Genomic DNA, 10,920 nt, shown 5'->3' on the forward strand with positions numbered 1-10,920 from the left:
ATCAGGTTTCACAGTGAACAGTTATTTTAATGCCTTGTAAGATTTAAAAAAAAGCATTTTTTGGTATTTGAAGGTCAGATTTCCTGTTGTGCTTTTTGTTCTCTTTCCAAACTCAAGTCCTTGACCCTTCATATTTAACCACACACATTCCGTAATGACAATACACAACTGCAGCTAGAAACAAACAACATAAATACATCTGGACGTTTTTGGGAGATTTGATATTTGCTGAATAATGCGCAGATTTTGTGAAAGCGCTGAGGCCTGGCTGGCACTGTTCTTTGAGGTCTGTAGGAGACATGGAGAGAAATCAGGCCGATCAGTTCAAGCCTTACAGAGACTTCCTCAGTATGCAGGTATGCTTCTCAAAGCACATCAAAGAGATGTTTGAGATAGACCTTTGTATGACCCCAGGTATATACGTTGCACAAAGAAGCAACAAACTGGCTTTGGATTTATTAAGTATGTTGTTCAGAGGCAGCAAAGCAGTAAAACCGACACTGCAAAACAAACAAGTTTGATATATTGTCACATATAAGTGAGACTATGAAACAAATGAAAGAAGAAATAACGCAATTCTTCTCTTGCAAACGACAACTTCAGTTCACAAGCAATAAAACACACCCTTATTTAATTAAACACACTCAGGGATTTTGCTGATGTAGCCCCATTTGGTCTGCAGTAGCTTATGGTGGCTCATGTTAGAAAACTTCCCATTACTGAGTCAGTTTGCTGACTTTATGACTGTTCTTCTTGTGCCACAAGAACATCTTTAGCGCATCAAAGATAAACATTTCAAAGATTAACTATAGGACATGTTTATTCTTGTTGCAGTACCGTGGGTAGCAACTAGGACAAATTTGCAGCAAATACAAATGGACGAAAATCAGTATCAGTATCCTGCCTCTTTGTCCACAGTATTGGTCAAACTCTCAAAACACAGGAAACTACAAATACGTATAGTTCTCCTGTTATGTCCTTGGCTGTATACTGTTCAGTATGAGAAGCACAACAACTGATAAGTATACCGTGAATTAAGATCCATTCACTGCCTTTTTCTCATTCAGATGTTTGTTCTGTTTCTGTTTCATTAGTGTTCTGTCACCTGTGGAGTCGGAGTTCAGAACCGAGATGTTTACTGCAGACTAAAAGGCACTGGACAGGTCAGAGAGGATCTATGCGACGCTCACCAGCGTCTTGCCCTTGTCCGGCCTTGCCGTACTGCAGAATGCACACATTACACTTGGGTCGCTGGTGACTGGGAAGAAGTAAGTACAGACTCATTCTTTCTCTCTCTTCCTCTTTACAAGTCCCCCAGGAACAGATGTTTAACCATCTCATTAAGGTTTTTATTGGCTGAGATCTCTGCTCTCTCTCTCTATCTCTGCACCGTTAAATGGACAACCTGCAGGTTCCCCCTTTTCTCTCACATCAATCATGAGGGCTTTGGTGATAATCATCAAGCGGCAAATCATATCAAACCTCAAAGTACCCATAGCCATCATCCCTTTTGTCCTGCTAAATATCACAGTTCTCTGTCACGCTAGCAGACTGATTTTTTTCTTCGCTCATCTTTCTTTAATGTCCCGTGCTTTGTCCTTGACTGTGAGGCATAAAAGAGGGGCACCATGTAGGGACATAGCGCCGTGTCCTTCTGCTGCAGAATGTTTGCAGTGTTCAGATTCCTGTCTGTGTTGCCTCGAGAACTTGCAGCCTTATTTCTGTCACAGTTTGGCCCTGACTTTTTACATAAATAAACTCTAAGATTCTGGTCCATATCATTACTTCTAAATCCTATAAACCCTTACTGTGCCTGAGGGAGACCAGCTTAACTTTTATCTTTTATGGAAACATTTTCCGCCAGAGCACATGTTTGGGTTTGCTCTTCTTGAGAGCTAATGTCGGCATTGTCACACACTTTTCTCTACTTGTGTAAACCTCTACATAATGAGACGTGTCTATTTGGAGAGCTTAAGAGGCAAGCAGGAGTCTGAGAAGTCGGGGATGTTGCGGAAAGTACAACACTGCCCCCCCTCTGCCAACTCTTCTTCAGTCTTACTAATTTCTTCCCCTGCTACATTGTCCTTGTAGTGTAATGCGACATGTGGAGAAGGCATGAAAGGCAGGAAGGTGGGGTGCATGGGCCCAGGGATGATACCCGTCCAGGATGATTACTGTAAGCCGTCGTCCCAGCCGCCATCACAGCAGCCCTGCAAAGGAGCTCCCTGCCACTTCACGTGGATGACAGGGGAATGGTCACAGGTAGGAAGAGAATACGTAATAATAATGACTGAGCTTTGTTCTACTACAAATACAGCGAATAATGACAATAGGGGAAAAAAAGCTCATCTTCAATTCTCAGAGCCCAATGTGATCTCATCAGGTTGCTTGTCTTATCCAATCAACAGTGCAAAGCTACAAAATTATTCAAGTTAAAATAATATAGAGCAAAGAAAAGTAGCACATCCTCACTTTTGAGAAGATGGAACCCCTCTAGTCGCTGTCTAAATGTATTACTTTATAGGTTGAGAGAATTATCCAATCTTTAGGCTACAAAATGAATTTAAAAACTGAGTGGATTAGCTGAAAAATGTATAAAGCTTGGATCATGAAAAGTAGACATTTTGGAGATGTACACATTTCAAGGAGACAGTCTATATTTTAACAGAAATCAGCTTAGTAAAGGGAAGAAAGCATGGACAATAGATTGTCATTAATAGCACATTAGTATCACTGAGGCCTACAAGAAAAAAATCCACTTTTGTATTTGACATGACTGCTCTGTGCAAACCTTTACTCATGCCCGTCACTAGTAACTGTCAGTGTCCTTGTGTGTGTGTGTGTGTGTGTGTGTGTGTGTGTGTGTGGCTCAGTGCTCAGCCAGCTGCGGTGTGGGCTACCAGCAGCGTATAGTCTCCTGCTCCGTGATGCCCTCCTCTCAGGCTCTGCGCCCGTATGCTGCTGCCCCGTCCTCCTCTGACAGCACCCACTGCCCCGAGCCCCACCCTCCTGGCTCCCGGCCTTGCCTCCTCAGGGACTGCCCACACACAACCTACTGGAAAGTTGGCCCATGGAGCAAGGTGAAACAGAAAGCGCTTGTTAGGCTGTGAGCAATCCTCTCAAGCTAATCGCCATTTCCGCGAAACATTTTGATGACTTGTGCATTCTGATGATATGCGGATTTGGATCTGGCTGGAGCCTATTTGATAATTGTTTTTGTAGCTGTGGGATTGAATCCTTTTCTGTGTGTGCCAGTGTTCGCAGACCTGTGGGGCAGGAGTGATGGAGCGCAGAGTGGAGTGTGTGACCTCCAAAGGCCAACCGTCCAAACATTGCCGTTCTTCAGGAAGGCCTGAGTCTCATGCTGCCTGTCAAGACAGAGAGTGTGAGTGGAAACTCATTCTCTCTTCTCTTCTCTTCTCTTTCCCCCTCATCTCTTCGCCTCTCTTCTCATTGGCTGTTAAGTACATAACTCTAAAAGTCTACGATCTAGTGCTTGCTGGCAACCAGGAGTTTGTAGAGTGATGGTATTCAATGGACTGTGCTGTATATGGCAACCAACACCGTATCTGATTGTTGTTTACAGAAACTCAACATGTTGCTTTGTTTTAACACATTAAGCAGAACAGTGACCTCCACTTGAAGCCTCTTGGAGTGATTACTTAGTGGAACAATAAATGGACAGTCAGCAGTTTTCAACATATCGTGAAATGGCCAGTCTGTCAAAACGCCTCAGGGGTGTGTGCTGGGGCCGAGGCAGCCTTCATTGTGAACTTGCAAGCTCTGTAAAACCCGGCAGCAGGCCAAAGGTTGTAGGTTCGCTCCCCCACATTTCAGATTTTTCAGTACTTGCGCATTGGGCTGTTCATTCCCGACTTGGCTTCTGCCAAGTCAGGCACTGCCGAAATTAAAATGATATGCTCGGGTGACAGCCAGTTTTGCGGTCAAGTATTAATGCTAATCAGCTAATCAGCTTGATATGGGCTATGCAGCACTCTGGGAAAACAGAGGAGGCATTTCGAATAATGAGGCGTTTTCAGCAGCTGTCATTTAAGAAGACGAGAGCCAGAATGCTATCGCTTCTTATATAGATGTGTTTAATTTATTACTTTGTGTAATCTGTCTTGCATTTGTTGACAATAGATTTATTGACTGGTTTGCATAAGTAGAGTTTCTGTCAAAGTTTCTTGTTTCCTTGCAGTTGAACTGAAACCTCTCCTTCCTCCCTTCATATTTCTTCACCCAGGCCAGTTGTTCGCTTCATGCCGAGAAATCCAGATGAGACTGGGTGTGAAGATAGATGGGGAATACTATCTCAAAGTGAAGTCCCGGATACTACAGGTGTGCCTGTTCTGTCAGAAATGTTCCTCCACACCTCATGACTCGACCTGCAGCTTCCCCACAGCCCCTCATTCCGTGTCTCAATGTGTTTGGCTCCAGATTTACTGTGCTGAGATGCAGACTGATTTCCCCAAGGAGTATGTAACCCTGCGCAGCGGTCAGACGGACAACTACTCTGAGGTGTATGGGCACAGGTGTGTATAATGCAGCAATGACTGATCGCCACTTGAGCTGTAAATCAGAGTTACTGCGCTGCATGTAAATACAGTGTTTGTAGGAGAGTTCAGTATCCTGTGTTTGTCTTGAATAAATCCTGATGCTTCTTTTTTTTTTTGATACAAAGGTTGCTGAACCCATTTGAATGTCCTTTTAACGGCAGCCGAAGACAGGACTGCGACTGCAGGAATGACTACTCAGCAGCTGGATACACACTCTTCCACAAAGTTCGCCTGGACCTAAGCTCCCTGAGGATAATGAGTGAGCAATTACTGTGTGATTGCCTTGCCCTGTAATGAGACCACACATCGGTGTTGCTTTAACCCTCAGACGCCTCGTCCCCTTGTGTTTAATACCACCTCGTCCAAACGCAGTGTGCGCTGCTCTCCCCACACTCTCTCCGCTGAGGTCGGATCGATGACCTTTCGGCGCTTCGTGTTCACATCACCGGGCCTCTCAGCACATACACGTGAGCGCCAGAATAAAGGAATGCGTGCGTGCGACATACAGGCATGCGCGCCTGCTCTCAAGCTCAGACAGACAATATGCGATGTGTGCCTCGCACGTTTTTTCTTTGGCGAGCACACACAAGAAGAACTGAAGACACAAGCGCACAAACCCATGATTGCAGTTGCATCAATATCAAACACTTACTCATACTAGCATGCGAGCGATCACACGTTCGCAGACACGCGAATATACTCACATCTTCAGGCCATACTCCTTTGCTCATTATTATAGTCAGCTCCACCTTCCCTGTTGTGTCCAAGTATGCCTTTGATTAGACTATGCGGATTAGTGAACAGTGTATGTGTGTGTGTGTGTGTGTGTGTGTGTGTGTGTGTGTGTGTGTGTGTGTGTGTGTGTGTGTGTGTGTGTTTTTGTGTGTGCTGAGGGGAAGTTGGATCAGAACCTACGCAGTCATCCTCCCATCCTCTTCGTCTGGTCTGGGTCCTGACAGCACATGTTCCCACCCCCCTCTGCATGGTACTCATTTGGCTTTCAGAGAGCTGAGGGGGGGGTAATGAGTTCAAGATGAAGGGAAGCCTCTCGTGAACTTTATCATCATTTAATACAGGCCAACGTGAAGAGAGGGCAGGAAAAGGCACTGGTCATGGTTCTCATGTGTGACAATGCCGGGTAAATGGTAATGAACAGGAGAGTCGGGGAAACAAGGTTCAGATTGAGTCACTGATTTCAAATGTAAAACAGAGATTTGATTTACATAAAACCAGATCCTCACAAATCTACTGTAACTGGGGTTAGGTTTATGCTGAATCCAATTAATTATGGATCTGGTTCCACGTCCGTAAAATAACTGAATTCATAAGCTCAGAGTGTCATACATCTTTTATCAAATCAAAAATATGATGTCTTTTCTCTCTCTTTTGCACAAACATTTTAGGTGGCCACTATATAATAGCTTCACATCATAGCAAATATGAGTTTTAGGTCTTTGACGGTCATTCTGTGATTTTTACTTGTTGAATTTTGTGATATTCAGAACTTTTTAATGTAAAATTGTTGAAATTGAAATAGTTTTGCTTGGTGATTTTAAGGTTTTAGAGTTGATAGGCAGATTGATAACAATATTCAAATATATTAAAAATCTCATTGGAAGAACTTTTTTTGTTGGAGAAAGGTTTCTTAGAAAGAGAAAAACGATGTGACAGTGAAGTAACATCAAACTTGCAATGAAACTGACTTGCATAAGCTGCAGCTGCAGATGCTCTGTGTGGTTGTTTACCTTAGAGCAGCTGTCTTCCGTCTATGTTTACTTCTGCTCTTGCACATTGTGACTCTAGATTTGTATCTTTGCTGTTTACTAGTCACAGACCTCCAGTTTTCCCAGACTCTTCTTGGTCGACCTGTGCCCTTTGCTACGGCGGGAGATTGTTATAGTGCAGCCAAGTGTCCACAGGTTGGTGAAATACTGTACATTATAACCTCATAGAAATGTTTCATGCGTCCGTTTTGTTCCATATGTTAGTGGCCTAAAAGTCAAAGAAGAGTCTTCTTTACAAAACTTTTCTGCTATAATTCCCTGGAAGTGTGGGGGAAAACGCTCTGTCCTAGGCAATAACTTCCAACTTCTCTATTACTCTATTCGGGGTGATCCCCACATAGTCTTATATATTCAGGCCCCTCCTTCTGCAGTTCTTGCCACAGACCGTTTCTGCAAACATGAATGAGCTCCATCTTCCCGGTTAATAAGAGCTCAAAAATAACTCAAATCTGATGTGTGTTTTCAGGGCCAGTTCAGCATTAATCTGATTGGCACTGGTCTCAAAGTGGCTGAGGAAACCAAGTGGACATCACAGGGCAACTATGTTTCCATCAAAGTTCACAGATCTGAGGTAAGAGGCTAACAGTAGATTCATATAGCGGTTGTCTTCTGTATGCCCGATGCTATTTGACTCTTAAGGAATAGATTATGTAATAGATATATTGTTGTAATTGGGCTTGATGTTGGGAGATTGTTGCACTGGAATGTCATCGGAATTGCCATGTTGTATTTCTGTCTGATTCACTTGAGAGGAATCCCCAATGACATTTATGAAGTGTTCATTCTGCCCTTTGCCCACTCTTTCCTTTCTCACTTGTCTTTGTCTGTAGGACGGAACAAGAATCTACGGCCGCTGTGGTGGTTTCTGTGGGAAGTGCATTCCCCAGGCTCACAACGGCCTACTCCTTCAAGTCCACTGAGGGCCATGCAGGGACCAAACCCCTAAACTATTCTGAAGACTAGCCCAGAAACATGCAATAACAGTGATTTGTTGGACCCCGTCGTCATCAGTAAGTGTGGTGGAGGAGCATTTAACAGTAATCATCCTACTGTAACATACCCACTTCCCAAATGGCAGCTAAAGCATATAAGACACTATGTGCAGTACTGTGCAGTGCTACAAGGCCACTGTCTGATCCTCCATCCAAACGGCTAACTCTGAGGAAGAGCCAGCTATATTTGCATGCCAACAGTGTTGCAATCGCTATCAAACACGTCTGTGCTTTGGAACCTACACATTTTTCTGACACTGCTGTGCTTTTTTTTGGCATCATACAAAGGGATACAACATTTCAAAACACTGGGAAAGCAACTGTGTTAACAGTAGAAAAACATTCGAGAAACCCTCGTCTTTAAAAAAAACTAATTTTCTTACGGTTATCCTGTAAAGTGAAGCATATTCTATGAAAAAACAATATGTCTGGTAAAACACTTTTTTTCCAGAATTAACTTGCAATCAATAAGACAGTATAACAATTAATATACTGTATGTTTGTATTAATCATTGCAATCCTCTGGTAAAAAGAAGTGCTGTAAACAGACATTGAAATAGTATGTGAGGGATGGATGTATTATCTTACAGTGAAACAGTCAATTGGCTGATATAAAAAAGAAGTAATACAAAAACATTGTATATTTTGAGACTACTAAATGAGCTATACTGCAGATCATCTTGGCCTTACACAAGTTTAAAGGAAAAGTTTGACATTTTGGTATTTTCTCTCTACTTTTTTGTCTGGAGTTAGATGAGAAGATATCACTCATGTGTTGATGGAAAATGTGAAGCTACCACCAGCAGCCGGTTCGCTTAGCTCAACACAAAGGCTGGATACAGCTAGCCTGGCTCTGGCTGAAGGAACTAAATCTTGGTACCAGCAGCTCTAAAGGTCGTTCATTAACATGTTGTATCTCATTTGTTTAATCCAAACCAAAAAAAAAAACGTTGATTTTTATTGGGCTGCTTATAAATTATTATGTCCGGGACCAACTTCCAAGTAACTTCCTGGAGTCTTGACATCACTAATGGAGCTGCTAGGGAAGCAGCGGAGACTCTAGAAGGTGACTTCACCTTTAGACTAGCATCTTTACCTTTGGACTAATATTACAACTGTTTCCAGTCTTTATGCTAAGCTAAGCTAACTGGCTGCTGGCTGTAGCTTCACATTTAGCGTACAGACATGAGAGTGACATCAATCTTCTCATCTTACTCTCGGCAAGAAGGTGAATGTGTATTTTAGCAAAATGTCAAACTTTTTCTTTCGGGCGCAAGACTTAAAGAAAGAGTAAGCTAGCAACTAACTACTGATATGACCTGCCTTATGTCCAGGGTCAAACTTTAGCCTTTAGAACAACTACAGATCATAGTTTTTATTGTTGTGTTTTTCTAAAGTCTGTCTGCTGTCATCTGTTGTTAGGTATTTCACAAAACTACTACTGCAAATACAGTCCACTGACTGATATAGAACTGTCACATAGAGACAGAAAAAACACTAGTGCTGTGAGGAGGAAATAGCTGAAACATTTCAATATTTCCTGGTGTTTAAGTACAGTATAAAGGTTTTCTGTGGCTATGAGGATTCTGTTATTTTTAGATTGTTTTTCTTTTGTGGCGCCACACAAACAAGTTCTCATCTGTTACACCGTGACACAGTATCAGGTGTGAAGTCTCATCTCACACCCTCCATTGGGCCTACCGTAGGTACCTGCAACCCCTACCTCTTGCAAACATCCATACTCTACTGAGATATGTGTTGTAAAATATTTATGTTGACCATATTTATTCTGTAATGACTGTTGATATGTTTTAAGGTACAATGACTACTATCAACGGAGAAGCCATTGTCTGTTATTTTGTCCTTTGTCTGCTTTGCTAAAAAAAAGTATTAGCCTACTACTATATGTAGTGTTTAACCACTAACCTTAAATGATGATCTTTTGAATGGTGCTTTTGAACTACTGGAATTACTTCTGATCTTGAGAAGAAAAACACTGGCTTTTGCCTCTTTGGCAGATGTAGGTTCTGCCTATAATACATGTAACGGTCCTCTCATTAATGTAGCCGAAAATCTAGCTTCAAGGTTGCCAGATATGTCAGATAAACCACTGCATGAGGAAATCTTCCCTTCAGTAGTACGTAACTCATCATACATGACTTTCACCATGACCACTACAGCTATCAACCTAACATGCTGGTACTCTGATGTTAAGCTTTAACCAAAGTTAGAACATAGATGCAGATTTTTCTCTTCTCAGACAATGCAGCTTCTTTTTGATTTAAAGAATGGCTGAAAAATAAATAAGTCAATGAGCAGCTAGAAAACCTTTGGCCATCATTTGTTTTTATGATGGGCAATTGTTCTATGAGGTCTGTATCAGAAATTTAAAGAATACTTGATGCACTATGTGCCATACATGTTGTAGAAATGTAATCCTTTTTTTTTTGTAATAACCGTTAAGATTTGTAACTTATGATATATGTGTATTTTTAATATTCATACTTGAATTGTAAACAGTGTGCTATATTGAATGGGCATTGGTACTGAATAGAGAGACGGTGTGCTTGTTTGCCATGCTTTATCCAAAGATGTTTTTAAGAATCATATGTACCCACAGTATGTATGTAGCCTGTGTAAAAGAAATGAATGATTGATTCTGGTGCTATGCTTTCTAATCGTACCTATACTGTATGTCTTGCTACTAACGCTGTTAAAAATAAGTAATAATAAAAAATGCTTTTCAGCTGACTCACAAGTTGATTGATGTTTATTTTGGCCATGCTAGCGGCGTGACGATGTCGGTCAGTCTATCAGTCAGTCCACCCTTTTGGTTGAGAGAGAAATATCTTAACATGGATTTCCATAATTGTTTGTACAGACATTGGCATGGTCCCCAGAGGATGAATCATATTGACTTTTGTGTTCCCTTGACTTTTCCTCTAGCACCACCATCAAGGTGACATTTTAGTATTTTTGGGAAATATCTCAACTACCTGCTGGATTGCCACGAAACCCTGTACAAACATCAATGTTCCCCATCAGGATACATTATTATCACTTTGGTGATCCTCAGCATTTTCATCCAGCACCATCATAAAGTCAAAATATGGCAACCACTGTTCTTTCTAAACATCAGCATGTTAGCTTGCTGGTGTTAGCATTTAGCTAGGAACTGCTTGCATGGCTGTAGACTCTTAGTCTTAACAACATAAGATTCCCACAATAATAGTTCAATAATTTGGAAAATGTGATCTTGGGAATAAAAGGAATAATGAATGAAGGGCGTTTTTTTTTTTACAATTTTCTGATATTTCATATACTGAACAATCAATTGTTTATTGAAGAAAATAATCACCAGATGTGTTGATAGTGGAAATAATTGTTAGTTAAAGCCTTAATATTACGTCGCCTTTCAGTTATCTGTGTGTTGATGAGGCTACGTGACACATTGTTTCTTTTTTTTATATTTTGAAATGTGAAATCGGTTTAACCGGCCAAATGATCAACAACTGCTTCAGAAGCTAAATCTATTTCTGGTAATCGACTTGACTAAAAACAAACCTCACATAGTGTTTCACTGGC

The 10,920-nt window shown here is 41.5% G+C and overlaps 1 protein-coding gene across 1 annotated transcript in view; it reads left to right on the forward strand.

The window, feature by feature from the left end:
- LOC137880989 (A disintegrin and metalloproteinase with thrombospondin motifs 20) overlaps positions 1-10,086 on the forward strand; it is a 76,988-nt gene extending 66,902 nt beyond the window's left edge. Inside the window, 10 exon segments of the mRNA XM_068722644.1 lie at positions 1,095-1,268; positions 2,092-2,262; positions 2,874-3,080; positions 3,256-3,385; positions 4,247-4,341; positions 4,441-4,535; positions 4,685-4,818; positions 6,387-6,478; positions 6,810-6,914; positions 7,174-10,086. Coding sequence (XP_068578745.1) covers positions 1,095-1,268; positions 2,092-2,262; positions 2,874-3,080; positions 3,256-3,385; positions 4,247-4,341; positions 4,441-4,535; positions 4,685-4,818; positions 6,387-6,478; positions 6,810-6,914; positions 7,174-7,263 — 1,293 coding nt within the window. The 3' untranslated portion in view covers positions 7,264-10,086.
- The last annotated feature ends 834 nt before the right edge of the window (positions 10,087-10,920 follow it).

The sequence above is a fragment of the Cebidichthys violaceus genome, unplaced genomic scaffold, assembly GCF_023349555.1.
Source record: "Cebidichthys violaceus isolate CVI_PGR_0920_01 unplaced genomic scaffold, fCebVio1.0.p SCAF_3, whole genome shotgun sequence".
Taxonomy (NCBI): domain Eukaryota; kingdom Metazoa; phylum Chordata; class Actinopteri; order Perciformes; family Stichaeidae; genus Cebidichthys; species Cebidichthys violaceus.